The following is a 27,809-nucleotide window of genomic DNA, read 5'->3' as shown; positions in this document are numbered from 1 at the left end:
AAAAGAAATACGTTTTGAAATATTAATTGCAATCTTATAAGCAGAATTCTTCAAAAATACACATTTATGACACCATAACTTTAATCATCTGGACTTTTAACGTATATTCCATTCTTTCGGCATTTGAACAACCCACTTCTTTAGCTATCAAAAACCCAAGTCGTTCTTCATAAAAATGGTGTTTTCATAACACCTCCACAATTTCCAGCTGTGTTATTTCAATCCTTTATAACCCCAAGGGTTTATCTTTCTTTTGTTAGAAGCATTTAGACATAATTATTTGCTAATATCACACAAATCCATGATGGGACCCTGTGTTTGTTTGGATCAATATTTATGATCCCGGGTCAGAACAAACTAGGACAAAGGGTTGCTTGAGCGCAAGTCTTATTTGCAGATCGACTCGCTTTGCTCAGACTATGATGATTATATGATCTGTGATATTTAAAGTTCAGAGACATAGAAGATCAGCCTCAGTACTTGTATGTTCGTGATGTTTTCTCGACCATACGAAGCTCATTAAGATTACCGTCAGCACTGCACTGATCGCAATTAACGCGATCTGACGATAACGCCTAGAGAAAACTTAACGACTATCCTATTATTCCTCCATGTAAGGTATTTTGCGTGAGACACGCAAAGTGCTTGTTTTTGTATCCTATTGACTAGCCCACAGCAGAACCGCAGTATGATTTCAAAGCATTGTAAACAAGTTACTTGGATGCTTATTGCAAAGTGTTGTTTTCCTGTTATTGCCGATCACAATCGAAAAATCACTAAGTAAACAGTCTGGTCTGCACGCTTGCACGCAAAAATATTTTGTTCTGGAAAGTTGCCTTTGACAGATTTACTTTCCCAGACTGATTGCACGAAGTCTTTCGAGTTGCGAATTACTGTTTTTTCGAAAGCCTGGTATTGCTTAAACTTAATGCGACTTTTCTTAGCTACTAGCAGTAACTTAGCTTCAAAACCCATTCCAATTTATTCCTATTTTTGTCTGATTTGTGAGATTGAATTTTCGTATCATAGCTGGTTTTCAAAGATCTATCAAGTGAAATATTTAAGGTTAATGGTAGATACTCAATTCTAATTTTGAGGGATATTTACTGTTGGCATCAAGTCATAATGTTTCTTTACTAGCACAATCCTGACTTTTTAAGAGGCAGGCTGCTCTTTATCAGAATAGTTTGTGAGTGGTAAAGTTACCAGATGAATATAAGTCGATTATAGATTTGGCTGACCATTGCCTAAGCCTCCAGTGAATAATGAAATCGTGAATTCTGAGCTAGTAAAGTTGTGGACTTCTTTAAGTCTTAATATTTTTTAAAAATTAAGCTGCTCAGCTGCTGTGGATAATGGGCGTGGTATTATATCCACTGTTTGATCTACCCCCTTCCTAAGTAGTTTTTTGTTTTTGCAATAATGTAATTTCCCCTCCTTTTTAGTAAATTATTAATTCTTCACCTGCTGTAGACGGGTGTTTTGGAAATTAATAACACGGCTTCATTGCAAATGAAAATAACGCAATTTTTCAAAATTTACAAGATTAAGCATCTTAACTCAAATATAGTAGTTGCTTAAACCATGTCTAGTTACACTAGAATTTTTCCTTTATAAACATTTTTTTTAAGTACAAGAAGCGGTATTTTCTCTACAATAAATTATTTCTATTTATATATATCTAAGTTAAGCAAATTTAAGCTTTTCACGACTAAAATAGCTTTTTCGCGCTTTCTGAAAAGGTTGTTGGTTAGGTCTAGTAATGATGAGCTGATTTCTCTTGAATTCAGTTCAAAATAAGCCTTCATTCCTTAGATGAGGTTTAAATGGGATTTGTCGAGCCTAAATGGGGTTGGACAGCAGAAGGCTTATTGACGATGTCTTCTGGTGGCCTAGATAATGCCCAATGAAATTTAGTTTCTCAACATTAGACCCTAGATTCATATGCTGCAGCCTCAGAAAACGGAAAGTATCAACCATAACTCACATTTAGCATAGACGCAGCAGATCCTTAAGTCTTATCCTTACTTCGCGGCCAGGGGTTAGCCTTGCCCCCTCGTGGCCGGCCTATGTTTTGCTAGTTAAGTTGTATCTTCCTGAAACTCTTAAAGACCAACAACCTTCCCAAACTACTAATAGAATAGGTTATATTAAGAAGCGAACCCAAGCTACTTTTTTCGAGGGTGCGAATTCCTCTGCGGTTTCTAGAACAACCCTATTCGAACTTAACTCAGCGTTTCCTTTTCTAATGTCGTTCTGTGCAATCCTTCCAGGGATATTAACAGATTTCGCATAAGAATGCACACCCTTGACTTAAGAAGCAAATACGTAACAACTTGCAAAGTATTATGGTTGTAAGCGGGTTCCCAACAAGTCCTCTTCTGTCAAGGAAGATTCCTTCATTAGAGTCTTTGCTCTCTCTAGTAAATCAAAGTACCATACTGACAGTGCCAAGCGATCTCGGTTTGTGGGTAGAACTTCATGTGGTGTCCGGCTGTCCGACCAGAATATAACTAGTCGGCCATCGATTGGCTCGATATCGAAGAAGAGTCCGCGATCTCGCTTGTGTATACGAAGCTGGCCTCCGTCTTTTTTCTTATCGTACTGTTTGTTCATGTACAGTATGAAAGTCAGCTTGCGGCCATCGTTGGACGGGTTATCTACGTGTTGTTTGTAGCCAGGGCTGTTTTCGGGGTAATAAGCTATCATCACTGGTGACCTGCTTCTTATATCGCATTCGCTTAATTTTTTCCAAGCATTTATTCGTTGAGTTACTCTGTCCATTTTGCGAATGACCGAATGAATTGCCGTATACGGGCAATCGTGCCTCACATCCAGCCACTTCACCATATCACCGCGTACGTCAGTCCCAACGACCCGTGTGGTCTGGCAGAGGCGGCCGGGAAGGAACATGTCTGTCTCTTTCATCACTTGAATCTCCGCGCGGACGTTTTCAATTACTGAAGCGTCCACAAAGTCATCGATTACGGAGAAACCGTTTATTGCCAAGTCTTTGATGATATCGAATGCAAGCGCTTGCAGCGATGGGTACGTTGGTTGGTGTCGCGGTCGAAAAACACCACCTATAAATGCATCTTCATCGACTTCACTGCTTGCTGGCTGTCTTTTGGGACGATTTGAATTCCGCCGCTTCAGAAGCACATCCGCTCTGTGATGCTTGGCTTTCTTGATTTCTTCCAAGGCTTGACGAACCCGACAAACTGACCTGTAAAACATTAGATTGTTGAATTTTTCACAATGCTTGCACTTTTACTAAAAAATCCTTTAAAAAGGAACTCAGATTTTTTGTCATATCTCTGATATTAAATGATTTGTGATTATGATGATGATTATTATTATTATCCCCCTGTCAATGACGTCATTCAAAACAGCACCAGTAAGCCATCAATGGGCTTCGCAGAAATAAATGTGTGAATTGAATGCCGTGAACATTGCTGGTCGTTCATACCTTAAGGCGGGGAGTTACTTATCAAGTTTTTCTGAATGTGGTGTATTTATTAAGCTTTTGAAAAATTTGTAACCTTGCATTTCATGTTTTATTTATTTCTTGATCAGCAAACTGTGTTTAGGAAAATATGTTTACGTGCACCCGTGCATTCTCACTGCAGACAAAAAATGCAAGTTGCGAGACTGCAAGTTACGTTTTTGGCATTTCGACTTTTATAAGCAGAATGCTTTAAATGTCAGCAGAAGTTTCTTTTGGAATAAAAGAACTAGAAAGGATTCTGAAATTTATAAAAGAACTCTTATCTGCATTACATATAAAATAATGTAGGCCTCAGTTAAAATGAAACTGGTTATGTACTAACCTGTGAGTTTTCCAGTCCAACGTCTGGTGCGATCTTCCACAATAATAAACACTTCGACATGATGAACACCTAAATCTAGACTTGGCAGAGCAGACCTGACACGGACTGGCCTCTGCCTTTTTCTCGATATCCTCTGAAACGTTGACCATCATCCAGGATTATGTTCACTAGACTATTGCTTTGCCTCTCATTTAGCTTGCTCGTATTGTTATGAACGTGACTGGTTGCACGTGATCTCAGATGTGACCTTGAACGTGCGTCTTGCCGCGTCTGCCCGGCATCCACGCAACGCAATTGAGACCTGAATCACTTCTTTGTTAACGCCTTTGTTGTTCTCAATTATGTAATGCTCTGTCGATGCATATTCCCGTGGGCTATTTCCACTCCATGACATTTTCTCAATTAAATCTCATAGCTGTGATTTCGAAGTTTCCTAGAAAACATGTTTAGGTTTTTTAGCAATATTTATTTTTTTTGTTTTCGTTTCCAACAACCGAATATTTTGCACTAAACTCGCCATTTTTTCGTTCTCGATCTATGTGTGTACTCGAGGGGCGATTCACTCTTGCAAATAGCGTACGAGATTTCGCCTAAAGCAAAAGGATTTCTGGGGATTTTCAGTTAAAAGAATAGGATATTCACAAAAGGTGTACGAGATTTTCTTAGAGTGATTTGCCCCTTGTGTGTACTGGTTGGGCACACTGGTCGATTCCCGTATGTTTAAAATGGCCATTCTAACTACGTGTTTTGCTTCATCTTCAAATATTTTCCACTAAACTCGCCATTTTTTTTGTTCTCGATCTATGTGTGTACTGGTTGGGCATACTGGTCGATTCCCGTATGTTTAAAATGGCCGTTCTAACTACGTGTTTTGCTTCATCTTCAAATAATTTAGAAATGGAGTTAGTTGCTTGATGACTCAAAGGTGTTAATAGTGATTACGTTTTTCAACGCCTGAAACTTCTATCAATGGCGTTCACTAAAATCATTTATTCTGTTCTCCAAACGCTTCATTTTCGGGCTTTCGTCATTTTAAGTTTTCAAAACCATCATAGATAGCAAGAAGATTCTAGATTACGAAACCTTGCATCAGTAATCCCTTTTGTGCCCACGCACGCGTTTTGATGCGGTTTTTGCGCGTACGTACATTAATTGAGGTATTTCAAGGCAAAACAACTTCATTCCCGGATCGACAGCATTGCGATTCAAAACCCTCTCTCAGGGCCGGCGAAACGTCTTTGAAAGGGGAGGGGCCAAAATATCAAAGTCTTGGTTATTAACTATCAACTAAAAATAAAAAGTTAAGCAAATTTGTACATTTAAGATACAACTTTATTAAATCTGATCTTAACTTTTTCGGAAATTAAGTGTTTTAACAAAAATTTGAAAAACCTTCAAACTGGTCTTGACAAAATGAATTTAAATAGGATTTATAATTGCGTCGATATTTTCTCTTTCTTAGTTGGAATGGATTATCCAAACGATCAAACTCTGAAGTTTCCTTGATTATACTTTTTAAGAACCAATCTGCCCATACATTATTTCTCATATCCCCAGAAAAGTTCTTTCCAGCTGTTTCTTTTCCTTCAACAGCTGATTTCTATCTTTTTGTAATGTTTCTGAGAAAGTTTTCATTAACAAATAGACCTTGTGTGCCAAGTTTAGGCAATGGAAAAAACAAAACTCCGTCAATTTGTGCTGGCACTAGGTTATTCTGAACTAGATTTCTCGATTTATTTGCTAAGCCAAGCTGTTACTCGTTGTAAAACTTAGACAATGACCAATTTCTTCGATCTAATTCCCATCTTCAATTTTACTCATGTCTTCTATGGTAAAGACATAGCAACCAAGGTAAAGCTAAGGACACATTTAAGATAATACTAGGCAAAGTTACTTACAGAATTATATACTACATTTATTTTCACTTTTGCCTAAAATTTTTCTTTAGCTCTGCAGAAACGTGGGGGGGGGGGCATGGCCCCCGGCCCCCCCGGTTTCGCCGGCCCTGCCTCTTCCAACAACTCACCCCAACAACTTCCCCCGACCCATTTAAATGTTGATGTCTCTTCTATTAAAGAACATATGCGCTAACTTGGAATGGGGGAGGGAAAAATCTTGAACTTGGTCTACATGCATGCTCCCCGGCACGTTTTTTAGGTTTTGTCTCGACATCTGTTTCCCAGATTGTAGATAAATTTCGTTATTCACACATAGGTATTTCTTATCAAGTCTTCTCAAAGGATGGATGACTTTTAGGTCACATATAAAAAATATTAAGGCAACAGAAATAAATTTGGTAGAATTCTTTAGTTCTAAACTCTTTTTGTAAGAATATTGTTTATAGTACTTTCAGGCTCAGAATCATCCACTTTTTAAGACAATTGTAAAAGTATTGCTCAGCCTCAACTCGCATATTTCTGTTTCAATTTTCAGCAATTGCCTGTTTTATGAAGTTCTTAACAGATTATTGTGTTACTGACATACTATATCTTTTTTTCGAAAAATCCTGGTTTCTTTCGAGGGGGAGCGATGTTCCCGTAAAACCATTTCAAATTTGAAAAAAGAATTAAGAGTACTTTAAAAAAATTTTCAGGCTCAAAACGATAATTTCTTAAATACCGTAAGCCCTCGAATAAGCCCCCACCCTAGAACTACAAATAGTCAATAAGCCCCTCCCCCCAATTAGTTAAATGTTTATAAAGAAATTCCTACTAAAGTATCCTTGGTCCGTGGTCTTCTTCATTATATACAGCGAGTTCCAAAAGATTTTGTATTTCTAGCAGTTTTGTCACCAATATCTGGGCATGTTTCAAATAAACTCGTGAAAACTGTAAATTCATTCTAACACTGCACCCCTTTGTCTTTCAAAGCTGGGACCAACTTAATGGCCAGGCAGAGTTGAAAAAAGAAGAGCTTCGTACTGCTTTACAGATCCAGACACTCTACAGTGAGATCGTCGAAACACAGGTAAGCTCCATTTATACAGCGGTGAAATTTGGATCTAGAAGAATTGCTACCAGCTCTATTTCTTGGTGACTACACCCAATTCATTTGGTATCTTCTTTCATTAAATGGAAGATGACTTATGACTTAATTTCTTTCTTCCTACTGTCTCCTGTGTTTTCAGTATTCAAAGCTTCTCAAAAAAACCTTTTTCGATGTCCACCTTAGATTTTCAAAACGATGGGTATATTTATTATCTTTTTTATTCGATTTTTAATAGAAGATAATTAAGAATGGGAATGAAAACTGACACTAATAGCCTTTGGTGGCGGCAAAGAGTGCTGGTTTCTAATTGAGATGCTTTGATAAACTGAAACGTTTTCTTGGAAAATGTAGACAAATTCCTTCAGTTGTTGTAACCAAAATATTGTTTTATTCCCTTCTCTAATTTTGTTACAGAATATTGTTACAGATTTAGTACCGCAATGGCTGGCTCGAGTCGTTTGAATGATTATTCGAGGTTGAAATTTAGAGTCCAGAAATTTAGAGTCCGGAGATGCATTTGTTGAAATAATTTCATATATCATGTGCTCTTCAGAATGATCTAAAGTCTGGAAAATTTGTTAGTTATCGCTTATACTTTCTTCGCTGTAGACCCTTATTATAGAGAAGACAGGAATCTTGAAAACAGTAGAGGAGGTTGGTACTGATTTGGCATCCGTCATTTCTCTGCAAAGAAAGCTTAACAGCATTGAACGAGATATCGCTGCTCTGCAAAACAAGGTATGTGCCCTTTTTACTGCATTTCTTTGTATCAGGATTTTTTTTGCCTGTGTTGTTGTTTCCAAGCTTTTCATATGATAACTAGGCCAAATTTTTGTTGTTAGTGTTATAAAATTTCGTAACTGTATTTTAACAATAAAAACTCTACTAGCCATGGCTCTGATTTCAGTTGCAATACCTTCAAGAAAGTGCAGCGAAGATATCTGAAGAAAGGCCTGAGGTTTGTGATGTAAATTTTCTCATCCCACCTGATATGTGCTCATTTATCCTTGCTCAAGCAATCGTTTGTTTTCATCCGATGTTTCATCCATTTTCACCTCAACTCACTCTTTCCATCCCTCTTTTGTGAATTCTATTAACTCAATTTTTATGTATTTTTTCTTTAATATTTAATGAATTTAGCTTCTTTGTGTTTTTGTTTAATAACCCTACGTATTAATGCTAACTAGACCTCGTTTCTTCATCACCAACTTTTTCTAGGATGCCGAAACAATAGATGGAAAGCTGACTGATCTAATGACCTGCTGGGGTGACTTATCTACAATGGTTAGTTGTTTTCTTTGTACTTACTTTGCTTGGTTCATTTCTTTCCCCCTTCACATCCATCGATTTTGCTCTAGGTTTGTATTTTTACGATGAATTCTGCTCAACGATATTAAGATTAAGTGATTTCAAAGTTAAAGTTTTTGACTAATGTTTGTGAAGGTAACGTAAGCCATCCTTATAGAATATAGACCATTTTATCAAAGCTTTTTATGTGACCAGGCTAGAAAATTTGTCTTTGCAAAAGAATGTCCCCAACTGAAAATTCAGAAAGAAGTCAAAATAATAGGTCTATTCCATGTCGAAAAGCAAAGTCATCTTTTCCCTTTTTCAGGTTAAACAGAGAAACGAAACACTTGCCGAGAGTGGTGAACTGAAGAGATTCGTTATGGACCTAGATGAATTTCATAACTGGTAATTTAGATTTCAGAACTGTCTCGATAAATCAATGCTTTTTTGGATTTTCTTATTACAATCAGATTAGAATCTTCCATCGTAGTGAAATAATGTTTCTTGTGTCTTCTAATACCTAGCTATTTCTCAGATACCTGCCAAATTAAAAAAATTCATGAAATCGATCGTGAAAGCTCCTAAATAGTAAACCTTTCTATGTTTTTTAGAGATTTCCGCTTCCTTTCTTACCCAAAATGGTGCTGAAAAGGCTTTTTGCAAAAGCAGATCTAGAGAAATCGAAAGCTGTTAATTTTCAAGACATTAGGTTGTTATTCATTTTAGCTGTACTGGAGAGACCTGATATGAGGTGAACCGGTCGTCAGCCGTTTGTCTGAGGTGATTCAAGAGCCCTCTCCAAACTGTTGTTTTGCCACTAAAGCTTTGCTATGTTTTTTCCGTATCTGGAAGGATTTTTAGACTACAAAGCTCCTGGTAGCATTGTGGTTGATCAGCCACGTTACCTGTTCAATCTTTTTTCAGGTTGCAGAAAACACAAGCTGCTTGTGCCTCTGAAGACATTGCGCAAAGTCTGCAGGAAGCAGAGGCATTACTTGATGCCCATTTCGAAGTAAAGGTGCGTGAATTTCCATGAGATGCTGTATTCTTCTTGTATTTGTGTGCCTTTTCCTTCATTTTTCGTCTCTTTTGTGAAGAAAAAGCTTTTCTCTGTTCAGGTATCCACGTGGAATATTATTAGTCCGATGGGTTGATAAACCTATCAATACTTTTCTGCGAGACGATAATTGAGATCTCATTAGAAGGAATAACACCTATCATAAACTTTTCTTGCTATGTAATTGACTGAATTTAGTAAAAAAAATTTCTTTGACATTAACGATTTTTGCCACGTAAACATCTTACTAACTAATGATTATTGCACTTAAGAAGATCGTCCGCCTGTCCCTAATCGTGACATGTTATATTTGGAAAGCCTGTTTCATTCTAATCCTTACTTAAATTATAATTATTCAAGAGGGGCTTTTGCAAACCTCAGGCACAATAATCAATTATCACCAGCACCTTAGTACAAAATTATTGACATCAATTTAGAAAACCTAGGGTGTAAACAAATTTTTCTCAAAGTTTAGTTCTTACGAAGAAAGAGTTTCAGTTTAAAATAACTTTAACGATCTATATGTTTACAGGGCATTATCGACCAACATCAAGACGATTTCGACCGTCTTTGCGAAGATGGACCAAAGTTCTCGCAAGATGAGTCTGATCTTCAGCAGCAAGCATTAAAACAGCAACTTGATGACATCATAGCTGGATGGAGAGAGCTAGACTTGCTGTGGGTGCGGCGAAAGAACCTTTTGGAGCAAAGCATGAATTACCAGGTAAGTTGTCCATGTGGAATCTAAGAAGGCTTGCAGTGACTAAATGAGCCTTGTTTTCCAACAAGAATTAGTTTACAATTTTGCATAGTTTGTGATGCATAATTAGAAGACCCACTCGATAACTTTCAATTAAGAATGGTATTAGAGGTAATCGAATTCCTGAAAACAAATTAAGTGCTGCTGCGGAATTTGAGTTGCGCAAATTTTTGCTCAAGCTGGTCAGATTTTATTTTGAACTTGTCTTGGTTTGCCATAAACCATGGCAAAGCTATTTGCCATGATTGTTTGCCATAAGTACCATGGAGGATTAAATATCTAGTGCATCCTGAATACCCCAATAGTTAATTGCCTGGCACCCCTTTCTCTTTGGATATATCCATATCCAAGGGACTTTTATAATAGTAAGCAGAATGCTAGCCATGTTTATGATTTTAACTGAGGATGACTTATTTTTAGTTTAGTGAATTAGAAGATGAAACTTTCCTCTTCAGATCTTCCTGCGGGATGCAAAGCAAGCCGAGGCTCTACTCGCTTTCCAAGAACTTTTCATATCCAAACACGAAGTAGCGGTATGTTGCTAGTGTTGTTGTGATATTTAGGCACAATTTTAGATGAAGTAACTTTATTTTGTGGTGGACTCTTTGTTAAATTTTTACAACAAGACCAAAAGCTTCCATACATTTCATTAGCACATGTTTTACTGACTATTTTTAATGTTTAAATAGAAAAATTAGAAAAAATTTTTGCCATCAACTTTGCCCGTGAATAACTGATTTAACTTTTTAATTTCATAACAAAAATTATAATGTCTTTGTATTGATCTTTTTACCATTCCTTTGATTCCCCTTGCTCCAAGTTTCCATCTTCGTCGCTAGAACATTTATTCTGTCTCTTACCTGTAACGTTAAGGAAATGTCAGTGTATACTATTTGCAAATTAAAACAATTTCTAATGACTTCCAAGTGACTCCCAGATCCACTGTTAATTGAATATCTATTTTATCAACAGCCTGTTGTCGATGTTGTGTTAGATCAGATAAAGAAACACGAGGATTTCCTCAGCAAAATGGATCAACATGACGACAAAGTGAACCATGTTGTGAATTTGGCGGAGCAGTTAGTTGAGAAGGATCACTATGCAACAGACAAAATAAAAGACAAAACAGGGAGCATTAAGGAACGGTCAGTATTTTAGTGAAGCAAAAATATGTCACGTGCTTTTTTCCTTGTGACAGCTTTCAGAATTGTTTACTTTCTGTGAACCGAATATCTGTTTTGAATGCCGATATAAGTGAGTTTAGATGTTTTTAGATGACATACACAATTTTTATGTTGATATTGTTAGAATCAATCGTTTTTGTTGCTCAGTTTATCAAGAATGCAAACATTTAGCATCTTCTCTTCGAAGCAATAAAAAAATTTCTTTCTCTATCATATTTAGATCAATTCCGTGTCCAGTATTTCACGCCCTTAGTTTTAAAGAGATATATATTCATTTATTCTCCAGGCGAAGGGTTAATCGTGAAAACATTATGATAAAGCTGGAAAAACTCCGGGCAGACTTGAAACTGAAGCAGTTCTTGCAAGACACCGATGATGTAAGTTTTTCTCTGATCAGTGCTTGTTCTCACAAGTTCTGTCGTTGTATTTCTTAAACCTTATTTTATTTATTCAAACAAAAATTCAGACAAGTCTGTACCCCTTTTTTCGCAAATTTAGATGTTGGGTAACCATGATATCTCCATTCTTGTTTGTTTGATACCAAGTAAATGAAATATTTAATTAAAAGCTTCCCTTGTAATGTCATGATCCATTGTATCTATAAATCAAAATTCTAGTGAAGTGAGTTCATTAATCGATGTGCAGTAAATTCTCGCAAGAAGAACCTTGGAATATACAAAACTACATGCTGTCGCCTGACAATCTATACTGTCTTTTTAATTGAAATTTGCATAGGTGAACCCTTAACGTATTTGCCCTAGATCAAAGTCCTGTAAACAATATTACCATAAAACATAGTTACAAGTAGCTCAATGCTGTTGTCCTTTGAGTTTAAACTATGTGTCTTTTAAGACTCAATTTTTTATCTTATTTAGGTTACGCACTGGCTCAATGATCGCCTGAAAGTTGCCTCAGAAGAGCCGCATCAAGAGTTGACTAACCTTAGAAGCAAACTGACAAAGCACCAAGCATTCGAAATGGAACTTCAAGCAAATAAGCAGAAGATTGAATCTATAAATGAGGTGTTTATTTTACTTATTCGTTTTCAAATAACCTTGTTTTTATTCCAATAAAGCCTAGTGTTAAGCGGTATGATATTTTGGACAGTGTAAAAACTAAACTTGCAAAAAGCAGAAAGCTCAGCGTGTTTATTGCTTAGGTTTATTTAATAGTGCTGCAATTTTTTGTCAGCCTTGCTGACGTTTATCATCTTCGTAAGATTGGGAAATTATTTAAAAAGGCAAACTCTTTGTTGTAGCTGTGAAAAGCATACATCAGATTGAAATTTGATTTTTAAACTCAATCGTTGCTTAGTATTGTTTCTCAAAAAGAATATTTTTTCCACAGCCTAGTAAAATGAAACATTTGGATTTTATGCACTGGCTCCTTTTTGGAATTTATTCATCTATTTTTCCACTGGTTCATTTTATTGTTGATTAACAACAAGGTTGATTTTATTGTGTTTGTTATATAGATCATAATATTAATTCGAAATTTGTTGAATTTTAGGATGGAAAGCAGCTGATAGAAGAAAACACTGAAAATTCCCCTGAAGTTGAATCTAGACTTGAAACCATTGATAATTTGTGGAGCGAACTGAATACGGTAAATTATATTACATTTTTGTTTATCTATACGCCCAAAAATCATTTTGTACTTGTAATTAAAAATTTTCAGATGAATCTTCTTTGCCCATGGAATTATTGCACGTTGCATTTCTAGAATAAAGCTGTAAACAGAGTACCTTTATTTTGAACAGTTATGCTAATTGAATCTTTTGATGGCTTAAACAACAAGTGTTGTATGACGCATAAAAGTATCGAACAATCATAACAATAAAGATTGGAGACTCTTCACATAGTGGTGTTCTGTGATGTTTCTTGGAATAGTTTACATGAAGTAACGGGTGTGATTGTATTTACCAGGCATCAGTGGCTAAATCTGAAGCACTGACAGAAGCTCATCGTAAAGAAGAGTTCAACACTGAGGTTTCCAATGTTGATACTTACATCAAAGAAATCGAGACGACCATTGTAGAGACAGAGAAGGAAACCAACCTGACATCGGTGAAGGCGCAGTTCACTAGACATAAGGTGATTTTTGTAAATCCATGAGTTTATTTGCACTGAAATGAAAACAGTTAAAGTTCTCTGCGTGAAAATAACTTTTGGCTGTATTTAAGTATTCAAAACAATGGTGGGAAACAATGCAATTTTTATTTTTATTGTTTTCTAGCCTGATAACTACTCATTTCAACAGTAAAGAGAAATAAAAAGGCTGATCGAACCTAGCATTGTTGGAATGGTGTTATTTCTGGCTGGGAAAGTTACTTTGCCTATAAAATGTTCATTTTTGGTGGTGCAAAAAGGGCTGTAACACCCCCCCCCCCCTTGGACATGGCTCATAACAGCCAGCTAAGGCTTATTGTGTAGTTTTTATTTGAATATTGCTTCATAGAGTAGTATTTTGATGATGATATTGTTTTTTAGATACTTGAGAAAGAAATTCGAGAGAAAAGACAACGGATGTTGGAGCTTAGCCAGGCACCTGGCGATGAAGTAGACGGCGATAAGCTTGCAGAGGAAAGGCGAATTGTGGAAGAGAGGTAAGACTTTTTTGCTTGTTGCTCAAAATTATTCACAAAACAACCTTTAGAAACCTCTCTAATAAAATTTGATAGATTTACCTTCAAGGTGATTTTAAAATCCTCCTGTCAACGCTGCTTTTTCAATATAATACTTTGGGTGGAAGGAGTTTTGAAATCTGAATCGTTTCGCAGCACTTCCCTATTAGCTTCAAAGTATTATATATATACGTTCTGCAAGTTGAGGGTTCCATTCGAAGTTTACTGGAAACTTGCTGTTACGTCAATGAACGAGCGCAACATCATATGCACTTTTATTTCCCTAAAACTCAAATGAATGCTGCATACTCCACAGGTTCGAAGCACTAGAAGCACCTCTTGCAGAAAGAAGAATTGAATTAGAAGAGGCTTTCAATTTCTATCAGTTCCAGAGAGATATTCAGGATGAACATGTAAGTAGTCAAGAGATTCACCATAATTGTATGTATCTACCTTTTCCACGTTGCCTAGATTGTGCTTGATTTTTGTGGATTTTATTTTGAAACTTTCCTTCAAAAAAATATTATTTTTTTAGCTCTGGATTGACGAAAAGGAGCCAGTTTTGCAAGCACAGAACTTCGGATCCACGCTTCATGAAGTATTAGGCTTGAAGAAACGCCATCAGGTATTTTAGCCTTATGAAATCATTGAAGTTGCGCAGAAACTACATAAAATGTGGCAGACATAAGGGAAATTGTTTCCAAGGAAATCACATTTTTTTCACTGCTCGGAGATTTAGGGACCAGTCAAAAGACACATTCTAGTGAATTTAATACAAGCCAGTGTCCCAGAATCGTCAAAATAGGCCGTTCTATAGACACTAATACGGTAAACAACATTATAGTGCTGTGAGGTAGGATTAGTGTCACAAGTGTTGCAATACAGGAGAAGAGAACCTGAAGTGTAGAATATGTTGAATACTTGATCTGAAAGTTTACTGTGGCTTCTACCGCATGAAAGGGAAACACAAGTCTACTCCTAGGCCATCTTTTTGCAAACTTCATAGTGGTTTTTTAGTCCGCCTATATTTAGCTTGATGACGAAATTTTCTAAAACTATTAATCGTTTCGATGTCCTCTTTTTCAGAATCTTTGTATGGAAATCGAGGGTCATGAGCCAATCATCACAGCACTTTGTGTCAATGGGGAGGAAATGGCTAACGGCGAGCATCCGCGTGGAGAGGAGATCCAAGAGTTGAAGGATGGTCTGGTGGAACATCTGGACAAGCTCAAAGATTTGTCCCAGAACTACCAAACAAAGCTCGATGAATCTCTGCTTGCTAGACAGGTATGCAATCAAGCCTTCATTGAAAAGGTCGTTGTTGTTTGAGGTTTGGTGCAAATCTTAAGCTTTGGTGCACCTTTTGAATAATGTCCTGAGTTTAGAAAAGTATCTGCTTTTTTTGAGGAAAAGAAAAATAGTATGAATTGAGCTATTTTGATGTTACGAGCTATCATTTCAATAAGCTTCAATATTCTGTAGTGGACTAGTTTAATTCCTAAGTCATTGATCAACCAATAGTGTTATGATGTGTGACCGCCTCCTCGAATAGTGTTATGATGTGTGAAAACTGATCACCACTCAAAATGACTATGTAGAAGGCTACCCATACTCATCCTATAGCACTGCATTGATTTTTTCTACTATTGTTAGTGGAAAAATTAGTCCGTTTTTCTATTCGATAAGTCCTTCATTTTCAAGATAAAGAGATTAAGTAAATTGAAACATATATTAAGAAGTGTTTAGAAGTAGGAGGACATTTTCAAATTAGTAAGAGGCAGCAAAGATCAGTTTCAACATATGTTGATGTTTCGCTCTGGTAGACTTTCAGACAAATATTTTATTTATGTTAAGGAAAGCAGGTCGTTGAAAAGATCTTTCCATTGCAGTATTTCCATGACGCAGCCGAGGCGGAGTCATGGATGAGTGAGCAGGAGCTTTACATGATTGGAGATGACCGGGGCAAAGATGAAAATGCAGCGCAGAGTTTGTTAAACAAGCACATCAACCTGGAGAAGGCGGTCGAGGACTTCCAAGAAGATATTGATGATTTGCGGCGAAGATCTGAGGAGCTTGTTGCTGCAGAACACCCTGAGAGGTATGACAAGTTGTCTTTGTTGTTGTCGCTCGTCAAGTTGTCTTTGTTGTTGTTGTTTTACTCCTTGTGTAGCCTTGGTATGTAACCAATGTTTTAAAATGGCTACTTTATTCATCAAATTTTTTTCTGTTGATAAGATTGCTCGAGATGGTTTCAAAATGCAGATGATGCATTTTAAGCGTGACATCCGAAACTTGAAGTCCGTTTAAAAGTATTTGGCTGCAAATCATATGTAGCTTTTATACATTACCTCTAACTGTACTAGAATACTGGTTATTTTGTCAAATACCCAACATTTCCCATTACCTTGTATATTTAAGGGTTTAGCCCATCACATAATAAATGCTTTGCTGCTACTGCCAACCATTATCATCTTCCATTTGATTGGTAGTTCGTTGATAGAGAGCACCCAGAGAGACCTCGAGAAAGAGTATGCAGAGCTGAAGGAACTTGCAGAGGACAGACATTCAAAACTTGACGAAAACTTGAAGTTGTACCAATTCAACCGTGAGGTAAATTTCCTGCTGCCCAGATATGCTAAAGTTTATTTGTAATCGTTATTATTGAAAATACTCAATGTACTATTATTTGTTCACTTAAAACTAAATGTGTATATATTAAAATGTGGTCTGCAAAATCTTTACTTTTAGAAAAAAGTTAAAATCTTAAAAATATTCATGCTTGTACATCGAACTTAAACCTTCAGGGCAATGCGCTGATTTAAAACTGAACATATTTACATTTTATGGAAAAGCCTTTACGTCAAAGTTGTTTATTGATTAGTGTTTCAGTCCTTGGCAGAATATTTTATTTGTAAAGAAATATGATTCTGTTACTTCTAAGTTGCTACTTTGTAAGTAAATCCTGTTACCCTGCGTAAATTATTTTGTACTAGGTGGAAGATCTAGAGACATGGATAAACGAAAAGGAGGTCGTAGCTGGAGTGCAAGATATTGGTCAAGACTTTGATCACGTGCAGGTAAAGAGCCTTATTCGACTCGAGGAGTACTAAATAAAAACTCGTAGCAGCATACGACTTTATGAGCCAATTTCATATGTCTACTTTCGCAAGTGCTTTGTTACTTATTATATAGATTCGATTCTTGCTTCATTATGTGTTTTGGAGCACTCTGACCTTATAATTATTTCTTTAACTTTTGTTCAAGAAACGAAGCTGGCAGCCAATTATAAAAAACAAAATTTTGTGTTTGTTGAGGCTGAGGGAATTACGAGGGAGTACTGATGTGAGTACGAGGGAGTATTGCTTCATTCCTAGAGTCTTGCTTTGGCGTCATAGTTACTGATGTATTGACTACCTACAGTTCTGATTTGATTAGAGTGAGAAATAGTCTTTCCCTTGATGGTCCCCACACTTCCAAAGCAAAACCAACGCGTCTAAAGTTAGTATGTGGTGTGAGGTGAACGTCGACTTTTTTCATGTCTCCTTGTAGATGCTGGAACAAAGATTCGACAGGTTTTCACAAGAGACGCAGAGAATCGGCAGCGAACGAGTTGAAAGTGTCAATGCCATCGCAGACCAGTTGATTGGCAGTGGGCATTCGGATGCTGCAACTATTTCCGAATGGAAGGTCGGTCTTAATGACTCGTGGACAAACCTCCTCGAGTTGATAGAAACAAGGAAGCAGGTTTGTTTTCCGTTTTCCTGGTTGCTCATTCAATAATACACTTATTCAATACACAGGTTAATGACCGCATACTCATAGCCAAAAATAAGGCACCAAAGTAGGCTGAATACATTTCATCAATATTTTAGATGACTGTAAAGACATTAGTCAGTAATGTTGATAAAAGGATTTGATATACACCTAAACGGTACAAGATTCAGTACTAATTTTTACTACCAATTTTTAAATTGGACTCACTATCAAATAGACTGACTCTCTCGCTATGCAGACTATCAAATATTTATTTTGAGCTATTTTGTTCAGCAAAGTGCTTTCCTTCGTTCTTTATTTTTTCTTAATGCATCTTTGTTGTCGAAGAACTCAGCAGTACTCAAGCAATCCTATAGTCACTATTTATTAGCACGCTTTGTAATCTTGTGTGAAAACCAAACTTCCTCTCTAGCTTGTTTGATTTTCTTAACTGTTATGTTAATGTTTTTTTACTCCTTTAGTTGTTAGCTGGTGCGCACGAATACCACAGATTCTTTCAAGAAGCCAGACAGACGCTGTCTATGATCCAGGTAGGCATATTTTCAATGTTTTCTTCATCTTCTACGTCATCGTCATCCATGTCATCACCATTGTCATCATCATGTCAACACACCAGCCTAGTAACAAATTGTGTTTGATTTCTTACAGGAGAAAGAGTCTCAACTTGGAGAAGATCTTGGTCGTGACCAACAAAGTGTTTATGCTTTGCAGCGATATCACCGCGCTTTTGAAGCCGATTTGCAGCCACTAGGAAATCAGGTAGGTAACCATGAAAGTTTCTTGGCCCCTTGTACACACGCATCAAGTGTAATTTTCAATGGGTTGGTCATCTTCGCTTGAACAGACGGGTTTATAAAATTGCATCAGCACATTAAGTACAGTGTCTGCAATTAGGTTTTATCTTCAAAATAGAAAAGGCCTTTCATCAATATGGAACTATTGATTGTTAATTCAAACTCCGATGAGGGTCATTCTGCTTCTGTTATTGTACATTTCTCTGAAAACCTTCACGCATTTTTATTGTTTGCCTATTCCGACACAGTTGCATCTTCTGGTTTCAGGTTGCAGAAATCCAGAACTTTGCTTCTGAACTAAAACCACATTATGCTGGCGATCGAGAACAGGAGATTGAAAACAAAGAAAGCCAGGTTCTAGATGCATGGTCGAATCTACTTGCACGTGTTAGTGAAAGAGGATCAAAGCTGGGAGATTCAGATGAGTTACAGCGATTCCTTTTGCAAATACAAGACTTGCTCATTTGGATCCGTGACATGAGACAGGAGATTGCTTCAGATGAGAGGCCAAAGTGAGTGTTGTCCTTTTGCACAATCCTTTTCTGTCAGTAGGGGTTTTGATTTGAAGAATATGGAATTGCCATTAAGCTCCTCTTCGCACTCTTGAACATCATGACCGAAACTATCATTGATCACAATCATCATCCTAATCGTCATTCTAATCATCCTCCTAACTGTCATCTCACATCATTGATCACCAGTAATCATGCTAATCACCTAATACATTCATAATCATTATCAACCAATCATTTATCATTGCCAGGAAGTTCAGCGATCTCCCTTCTGTTGATCATGACTACAAAATACCCTCCTTTCCCCATTAAATTCATCTACGATATAAGCATATAACTTCTGACTATTCAAGGGTCATTCCGGAGTGCCAGACAATCATGAATGAGCATCAAGGCCGGAAAGCAGAAATTGATGCAAGAGAAGAAAAGATTGCCTCTGTTCTTGCTACCGGTGAAAAGATGATTGAAATGCAACATTTTGCATCAAACGAGGTATGCTCTATATTTCTTTACAGTTACTTTCTCTATAACACTAAAAACAAATACAATACTCAAATTAATGAATTGTTGAGGTTGATAAAAAACATAGCGTTATCGAGCTGCCTCCACACCCAACATTACAAAGATTCCTATACTTAATACACTATAAATATACAATACAGCACAAAACAGTACAATGCAGCACATTACAGTACAATACAGTACAGTACAAAATGCAAACTATGTAACGTCATCATGGAAGTACAGTGACTTTTGATGTTGACTTAGAGCATACGGGTTTTCAAAGCTTTCTAAATCTTCTGCCTGACTTCTAGCAATTTCCTTAGTGGTTTTCCATACCCATGTGGTTTCCTGCTAACAATTAAACCCTTGTTTTTTTCATTAGACGGGTTTTGTATAAAGTGATTCTACAAGTTTTCTTTACTAAACAATAATTGATATATCAAGCGTAATCTTCTTTGTGATCACACTGCCATCATGCACGAACATTTAAAGTAACCTTTGCTTTGTCTTTTAGATCCAAAGTAAGATAAACGAATTGCGCGAAAAGAAAAGCCTTATGGAAAGTGACTGGGCTGAACATTGGGATATACTCAATATAAGTAAGAGCCCAACGTTTTAAATTTCGGATTTTTCTAGCTCATTTGAATTAAACCATTTTTCCCGCTTTCCAGTCCTTTATTTGCCAAGTTAATCCTTTAGGAAGTAGCTGCTGGGATGTTGGGTTTCTTTATCTTGTTGTTGTTTTTTTGTTGTGATTCTCCAGTATCTTTTTTATATCAGAAAACAACAAGGGATACGCACATCCAGTGGCTGTACTGTGTGTTCTGACAAAATTGTAGATTCTAACCTCACCGTTATTCTTAAACTTAAGCTTAATTGGCTTGTATTGTGATCCCGGTTGTTCGAAGGGCTATTATTAAGCACGAACTAAATTTAAAGATTAGCTATTATCGGCGTAGATCAGTTATGGAGAATTTTTCGATATTATTGACACATGATACTGATATGTCGCAACTTTTTTACGTAAAAACACTAAAACAGATTGGCGTGGTGACCTTTAAAAACGAACGACCATCAATCATAACTTTTTTCTTATTCAAAATAATTGCAAGCTGGGACAACCCTGTAGTTGGTCTGAAGTAGAATTTTATGTAATTCTACTGTAGTAGAATTTTGACCCAGAAATTTTTTGCCTAAAACAAACGTCTCTTTCATCTTGGGTGACAAAGTACAAACTTATGCTTGGTGTGTATTAATCTTTATCTACAAATTTCTTGTGCTTTCATCGCCATGTCTTTTTGATCACCTTTCATTAAGTTTGTTTTTTGTTCTAGCTTTGGAAGTCATGCATTTTGTGCGCGATGCTCATTTGGCAGAAGAATGGATATTCAAGGAGGACTTGAACGTAGGTGGAAAAGACCAAGGAGTAAGTTTCATATGTTTGATTACCATTCTTAAAGTAATTTTGAAACGCTGATTGGTCAAAACAGAAATCATACCATAAGATATTTAGCCCTTTGCACGGATTGAACTTCATTATAACACACTTACCGTAAATCCTCAACGGGGCTTATTCATTTTTGAATGGGCCCTTATTCAAGGGGGGCTTATACGAGGGTTTTTTTTAAATTATTGTAGACATTATAGGTAGTCTGTCCCCTCGATGATTGGCTAATATGAACAATAGGTCTTCCCGCCTTAACGGATAACGGATTACCATGCTTGCTTTGGCTGGCCTAGCTGCGGTAGTGGACGACATTTGATACTGCGTGCAAAAAGCTATCAGAAATGGCAAGAAGATTTAGTTACTGGAATTGAATGATGATACTGGAGGCATTTCCTTTTGGTGCTGACATATCTGTCACACAAACCAAACAGGGAACAAAATTTTTCTAACCACATCTTCACTTCAACGGGAACACAGCAATTTGATTCAAAAGCTCTGGAATCAAAGTTGTCTCTGATTGGTTTAAATCGTTTAATTATCGATCAAGCTCAATGGTACGTGAATTTCACTCCCGTGAAAATATAGTTGAGCACAATAGGGGACAGACTGCCTTAATGAAGACATTATTGAAAGACCTTGTTTATTTTAGTAGGAATTTCTTTATGAGCATTTAATTAATTACTACCAAAAGTATGATTTTTTTGTGGTAATTCATGAAAACGCCATAGGCAACCTCAGATGGCAAAAATCATCAAATAGAGGGGTCAAATTCGAGAATTTACGGTAGCAGTTGGGGTTTATTGGAGAGGGGCTTATTGACAATTTGTAGTTCTAGGGTGGGGGCTTATTCGAGGGGGGGGGGGCTTATTCGAGGATTTACGGTATGACTGCATAACTACCAAAGGCTGCCGTCAGTCGATGTGATGTATGTTTTTATCTTTTGCAAGGATTCATTAGAAATTATCGAGAAGCTCTTGGAGAAACAGTCGGCATTTGAGAAGTTACTTGCAACCCAGGAAGAGAGATTCCTTCAGTTGGAGAATCTTACAACAGTAAGTTTGTTGTATGCTTTTTATGTTTGACGTCATCTGTAGCAATTATGTTGTTGATTTGTCTTGCGGGAAACTGCATAATAACATCCACTGCACTGCTTACAGTGTAGCATATGAGTGCTTTTCAGGTTAATTATGACAAGTGCTGTGACGCTTGAGTGCGTGTTAGGCGTATTATGCTTCGTATTTTCTTTAAAAATAATGTTTTCTGGAGCCAAAAGTGTGCTGAATTTACATTCGTTACTCTGTATCCAGACTTATAAATAAATTGCTTCGGTAGTTTGAGCTGCGACAATTGCGTAGACGGCAACTTGAGCAGGCGAAACGCGAAAAGGAGGAGCAGGAAAGACTTGAAAGACAGAGGCAGGAACAGGAGAAAATTGAAGCAGAAAGGGAGCTTCAGAGGATGCTTGAGGAGCAGCAAAGACAGGCAGCCGAGGAAGAGGAAAGGGCAAGGAGCATGGTCAATGGAGAGTTGTCCAATGAGCTTGATGTCAGCGCAGAGGCTGCTAGTGCCGTGGAGGAGCTAATGAAGGAAGCAGACGTGACGGTTCGTTTTCAAATAGTGTTTTCATTAATTTTTCTGATCAGATGTTGTTTTCAGCCCAAAAGTAAAGGCAAAAAAACATTTTCAAATTGAATTCAGCAATTCCATGCACCTTCAATGGTACATTTTACACAAAAGAGCGAAGGTGCAAGAGCAGAATTGTCTCAAAAGTGCGGGAAAATGAGTTAAACCCGTCAGCGAGTAGAACCTCCCCCCTTAATTCAAAGTCGATTTTTTTTAAAGCAGATATATCAATGTTGAAATTGGGGGTTGAAAAATCTGGCATTCGTGGTTTGTGTAAACGCTTGTTGTTGTTTCCTTTTAGTTTAATGAATCTGAGGTGAGTGTAACCGATGGAGAACAATGGCGATCTCCTGTTGAGAAAACAGTCATAGGTAAAACCATTACATTTTTTTCATTATTACTTCCTATTATAATTATTATCATTATTATTACTTTTCATTTTATACTTCCTACTTTGATCAAACTTTATCTTGTCAATCAGATACTGCCCCAGAGAGACAGCTCTTATCAATAAAAGCATTTTACATTGTCTTTCTATGAGGTTTTTCCATTGGTTTCTGGTGTTAGTTTTTGTATTAATTTTGCAGCCATTTATTCATAAAACACCTGAGATTAATCAAGATAAGTTTATTTCACGTCTTGTTTACTATTCTACTTACATTGATTTTCCTCACCGTCGCAGGCACGAGTGATATCAAAATGACTGGCTATCTTGCTCGTAAGCACACCATGGAAGGAAGTCACAAGAAAGCGTCCCAAAGGTGTGTTTTAAATACTTGTATCCTCCCCATTTCTTCTTCATGCATCCACACATCTATAGGAGCCATATTAAGAGAGCTCCTAGTTAATGGTATTAACCTTGAATCTCTCAGTTATCTCTTGTAACCGTTTAGCTTCAACGACCAAATGAAGATATCAAATAGAAAGTAAACAGCAATTTTGCGTATTGAGAAAATAAGCCTGAAAATAAGTTTTGTGTCGTATTTAGTTATTCTGTTATCAAAGCATTTTGTTTAGGAAGAGGATTTAATATTTCTTGTTCTCGATCGTTATCTTAGAACGTGGAAGCAGTATTTCGTATCGCTCCGTGACAACGAGCTGAAATTCCATCGTGAAGAGAATGACTTCAAAAATGTAAGTTCCAAATGGCTTCGTATTAAATTTGTTGCTTATAGTCAGGCAAATTTATATCAGCAAATATCGAAACACCGCTCAAGATGTTCTTTTAACATTATCTCATATTAGTTTCAGAAAGACTCCATTGCAAAGGAACTTTATTTCAAAAATGCCTGTTTGTTATAAGGCTTTTCCAGTGCGTGGAATTACAACAATCAGTGTTTGCCATTTGGCTAGTAATACTTTAGAGCAATGCTAGAATTTGATGCCTTTTTTCCACCCACGTTTCGTTTTCATCAGTGACGATTTCCAATCAAAAAGCTTTTAGAAATTAACTTTCCAGTTCTGATCTTCAGAGAAGTTTTGGTTCCAAGACAAATTTAACAATTTTTCTCATCCAAGGGCATTGAACCGGTACAAGTTTTCGATACAATTGACAGTCGATGTGAAGTTGCATCGGATTACCACAAAAAGAAAAATGTTTTCAGGATTAAGTGAGTATTATTTTGAAACTTGCATTGTGAAATATATTTTATATCATGTGCTCTAATGTTTTTGTCATGTTATCGTTCAAATTATAAACTATACTTTCCTACCCTGCCAGTTTTGTCAAATTTATATCTCGTTATATTTGAAGTTACAGCAACAGAGTCTAGAAAAGAGTGATGATGTGACAGCTGATTACGATGATAGAGGGCATTGAAAACAAAAATTTCAGCAGCTACATAACATTTCTTTTTGTCACCGCTTTTTGAGAAGTGGCTTTCCGTGTTTTCGTTTATTGGTTAGTGATGGTTGAACGCTTTTTTGACTCTGAGTAGAAAAAAGTCACGGAAAGATCATCAGAGAAATCTAGTCCATAAGACCCAATCATGGGACTTTATCTCTGCTCTTTCAAAACGAAACTCTTTGATTACAAGAAAGCTAAAATTTGTCTTTTTTTGCTAGATTTGCCAGTGGACAGGAATACCTCTTGCAAGCCAAAGCTGCAGTAAGTAATAACATTTTGTTGTCTTCTGTCTTTTGTGCCTTAAAGAGTATAACCATCTATTTCGTTACTTACGTCAAAATACTTTCCACTTCCACGCTTCCTCCCTCTGGTCTTCCCAACTGCCTTTTCGAGAATTTCACAAAGGCTGGTGGAAACGAGAACTTTGCAAAGGCAAAATCCTACGCTCTATTGATCAATGTCTCCCGCATCTTTTAGGACGAGCTGTCACTGTGGATACAGCACATCAGAGGAAGTGCCATTAAAAGCGGCCACCTTCCGGAAGATCTGTCTCCCAAGAAGGACAAAAGAGGCAGCAAATTATTTTCGTTAAAGAAAAAGTAAGCTTACCATAAAGGCAAACAGCTTCACACTTACTTTTGGTTTACGTTGAAAAGAACCATAATTGCAACAGCAGTAACTTTGAAGGACCTTTACAGCAAGAAATCTTATATAAAGAGGAACCCGTGCTGGTGCTCCAAACCCCCACCCCCCCTTATAGACAGAAGCCAACGCTGGTTTTTCTTACAATTATTCAAGACTGTAGAATGTCCCTGCAGTCACTTCCGTGCACGATCAATCATTACCATGGATCATCGTGATTTTAGCCAAAAATCATCAGTCATCATCAATCATCGTTTTCTGTCTCGTCAATATACAACGCTGATACTAGAAGATCTCTGCAATTCATGAACCATTCCTTCAGGGCAATAAGAATGCCTACGCTACTGATGCAGTGTCCTATTGACCAAAATGTAGGATGACTTCGTCTTTGCCTCCCACTACCCCTTGGCAGACATTGATACTTAAGATCTAGATCCCCACAATCACTATTTTAGTTCCTTTTACAAGAAGCCCACTATTGCCAGCACAAGCACAAATCATGCAAGTTTTCGTTTACTTATATAAGTTGTGAGGCAACCTGAAATATCGCCAGTTAATTTGGCTCGTACGCTTTTTAATTACCTGGCTGGGATAAACATGCAAGTTGTATATATAATTTTTTATTTAGAAGTGTTTCCGTATTAGGTTTTATTTGTCCCGTCTTTGCATCAGTCATATATCGGATTTCGCACTATATTCTTATCATTTTAGTTATAATATTAAGAACCTCGGTATTCAGCAAAGTAGAGAAGAAGGACTTTCAGAGTTTAGATACGTATCGACTTAGAGTAAAAGATATTTTAAACTAATTGTTTTCTTGAGCTATATATTTTTTGGTTTTGGTAATCGCTGTAAGATTTCATTTCATTTTTAGCTTAGCTACGATAATACTTTGTTTGCAGTTTGATTCGTAACTTTTCCAGAAAATTTCCCAGATTTGTCTGTATATGTGATCAAATGCACGTGGGGCATGCTCTCTTTTAAAATGTTAAGAGATTCTACCAGCGATTTCCCCCGCCCCAAGCTCTTTTTTATTAATCAAATTGTAATCTAAGTTGTTCCCAGCTTGAGAAACAAATTCACTTGCCTTTTATGAGAATTTCACTCTTAGCAACAACACAAACCATTTTGTTAATTTTATATTGTTTTTGCTACAAATTTCACAAGAATTATTTAAGAACTTATCAACCTAAACGCTTTTGACCAGTCATGTTAAGACGATATATCTTATTCCGCTGCTAATTATAGTATCTTTAAGGTAAAATCTACAATTCCACACAGGCGCTTACCCCCTTTGAACATTAGTTCGTTGTGGCCTATTTAAGAAGTAGTTGTGTTAATTGATTCTCGACTTTCTACCCTTTCAATGTTGCGCTTGTAGTCAATCGATGTTAGCTTTGTATGCTTTATGCTGAAAGGCTGAATGATTTCAGCGAACGAACTCAGATGTTAATTCATTAAAGTTACCGTTGTAACATGACATTGTTAGTATATTTTAATAAGTGCTAGTAGGATATGTATTAGAAGTATTCAAAATAGTAATAGTACCGTGACTCCTCGTGTCTTGCAACCTGCTCGACTGCTCTGACTTTTGTTGTTCGTGATAATTGTTGCCCGGGGGGGGGATCATATATTTTTAGAAAGAATAGGGGTGCTAAGGTTAGTTTTTTCGTCTAGAATTTGGACAGAAATTAACCTTTGGGTCAGTCAATTGTACAACAACTTTTTTGGGTTTATCAAATTCTGAATTTTGCTTTGGGCTCGAGTATGAGACAGTTTAATAACAGAGAACAATTGCAAACTTTCTTGTGCAGGGCGGGAGAAATTTTTGGGGTCAATTTTTATGCTAGACTATTTTTTGGGTGATGGCTTGTACCCTAGCCTGAGCACCCCAATCTTAAAGTGATATATTTACGTTCCCCCCTCCCTTTGGGTTGTCAGCTCTATCTAAAAATGCGTGTCAATCCCAATGTGCGGGCAATCCCAATGTACATCGTACTCGAAAGTACAGCTCTTACTGTTACACAATTTAACCTTAGAAATAGGAATGGGCAGCAGTAAAAAGCCTACTCCATGTTGGTGTTGGCAAATTTGTTTCTTGCAAAAAATAACTGAGCGTACACAATTTTTCATATAAAACTGCAAAAAAATAACTTGAAACCCGGATCGCCAAAATATTAAGAAAATGCCATACTTGAAAATACACTTTTATAAAGAAAATTAAGCTGATTATTCCTCAACAACTTCTGGAGGTACCCCTCTTCAGTCTTGTAGCTCTACAAGAATTTATACAAAGAGAAGACCTTTCTCTGCTGCATAAACATTGGAACGAAAAATTCCAACCAAATATGGCTAAATGGTCTTGACATCTTTACTCTTAATTCTGCCGTGGGTGATGCAGAATACTGTATTACGCCAATCAGCGTCGACATGTGCCAAACGTTTTTTTCTCAGCTTCCTGGCCTGTTGCTCATTGCTTACGGTTTTCAAAATTTATGCTCAAAATTGACACGCAAAAATGCGTGTAAAGATGTCAAGACCATTTAACCATATTTGGTTGGAATTTTTCGCTCCAATGTTTATGAAGCGGAAAAAGGTCTTCTCTTTGTATAAATTCTTGTAGAGCTACAAGACTGAAGAGGGGTACCTCCAGAAGTTGTTGAGGAATAATCAGCTTAATTTTCTTTAGAAAAGTGCATTTTCAAGCACGGCATTTTCTTAACATTTTGGCGATCCGGGTTTCGAGTTATTCTTTGCAGTTTTATGTGAAAAATTATGTGTACGCTCAGTTATTTTTTGCAAGAAACAAATTTGCCAACACCAACATGGAGTAGGCTTTGAACTGCTGCCCATTCCTATTTCTAAGGTTAAATTGTGTACCAGTGTAACAGTGTATTGTCGCTTAACTTTTACGATGCTGTATTGGGATTGCCCG

General features: G+C 36.9%; 2 protein-coding genes across 2 annotated transcripts in view; one reads left to right on the top strand and one right to left on the bottom strand.

The window, feature by feature from the left end:
• The window catches only part of LOC135681648 (spectrin beta chain, non-erythrocytic 1-like), a 48,406-nt gene extending 21,979 nt beyond the window's left edge, over positions 1-26,427 (top strand). The window contains exons 23-57 of the mRNA XM_089111936.1: positions 6,701-6,797; positions 7,428-7,556; positions 7,726-7,776; positions 8,037-8,102; positions 8,434-8,513; positions 9,033-9,126; positions 9,698-9,889; positions 10,381-10,458; positions 10,898-11,070; positions 11,396-11,486; positions 11,985-12,131; positions 12,619-12,714; positions 13,035-13,202; positions 13,599-13,714; positions 14,049-14,145; positions 14,268-14,357; positions 14,819-15,019; positions 15,622-15,830; positions 16,222-16,342; positions 16,726-16,809; positions 17,282-17,476; positions 17,968-18,036; positions 18,155-18,265; positions 18,568-18,812; positions 19,166-19,304; positions 19,831-19,915; positions 20,651-20,742; positions 21,711-21,815; positions 22,096-22,365; positions 22,688-22,757; positions 23,069-23,147; positions 23,445-23,520; positions 23,905-23,996; positions 24,451-24,493; positions 24,710-26,427. Coding sequence (XP_088968062.1) covers positions 6,701-6,797; positions 7,428-7,556; positions 7,726-7,776; positions 8,037-8,102; positions 8,434-8,513; positions 9,033-9,126; positions 9,698-9,889; positions 10,381-10,458; positions 10,898-11,070; positions 11,396-11,486; positions 11,985-12,131; positions 12,619-12,714; positions 13,035-13,202; positions 13,599-13,714; positions 14,049-14,145; positions 14,268-14,357; positions 14,819-15,019; positions 15,622-15,830; positions 16,222-16,342; positions 16,726-16,809; positions 17,282-17,476; positions 17,968-18,036; positions 18,155-18,265; positions 18,568-18,812; positions 19,166-19,304; positions 19,831-19,915; positions 20,651-20,742; positions 21,711-21,815; positions 22,096-22,365; positions 22,688-22,757; positions 23,069-23,147; positions 23,445-23,520; positions 23,905-23,996; positions 24,451-24,493; positions 24,710-24,835 — 4,177 coding nt within the window. The 3' untranslated portion in view covers positions 24,836-26,427. The remainder of the gene's footprint in view (positions 1-6,700; positions 6,798-7,427; positions 7,557-7,725; positions 7,777-8,036; positions 8,103-8,433; positions 8,514-9,032; positions 9,127-9,697; positions 9,890-10,380; positions 10,459-10,897; positions 11,071-11,395; positions 11,487-11,984; positions 12,132-12,618; positions 12,715-13,034; positions 13,203-13,598; positions 13,715-14,048; positions 14,146-14,267; positions 14,358-14,818; positions 15,020-15,621; positions 15,831-16,221; positions 16,343-16,725; positions 16,810-17,281; positions 17,477-17,967; positions 18,037-18,154; positions 18,266-18,567; positions 18,813-19,165; positions 19,305-19,830; positions 19,916-20,650; positions 20,743-21,710; positions 21,816-22,095; positions 22,366-22,687; positions 22,758-23,068; positions 23,148-23,444; positions 23,521-23,904; positions 23,997-24,450; positions 24,494-24,709) is intronic.
• Positions 832-4,567, bottom strand: LOC135681799 (prolyl hydroxylase EGLN3). Its single transcript, XM_065196421.2, has 2 exons — positions 3,831-4,567; positions 832-3,226 (listed from the first exon to the last, which is right to left on the bottom strand). Exons 1-2 carry the CDS (start codon positions 3,980-3,982, stop codon positions 2,347-2,349), a joined length of 1,032 nt encoding a protein of 343 aa, XP_065052493.2. The 5' UTR covers positions 3,983-4,567; the 3' UTR covers positions 832-2,346.
• Positions 26,428-27,809: the final 1,382 nt, after the last annotated feature.

Source organism: Rhopilema esculentum, chromosome 12, assembly GCF_057945365.1.
Source record: "Rhopilema esculentum isolate cy_ngs chromosome 12, ASM5794536v1, whole genome shotgun sequence".
Taxonomy (NCBI): Eukaryota; Metazoa; Cnidaria; class Scyphozoa; order Rhizostomeae; family Rhizostomatidae; genus Rhopilema; species Rhopilema esculentum.
Note: the sequence above shows the minus strand (reverse complement) of the source record. Positions and strands in the feature narration are given on the sequence as shown.

Coding starts and splice junctions, on each gene's coding strand:
- LOC135681799 (XM_065196421.2), bottom strand. CDS start 3,982: ATGATGGTCAACGTTTCAGAGGATATCGAGAAAAAGGCAGAGGCCAGT. Junction 3,227..3,830: donor TTGGACTGGAAAACTCACAG/GTTAGTACATAA, acceptor AATGTTTTACAG/GTCAGTTTGTCGGGTTCGTC.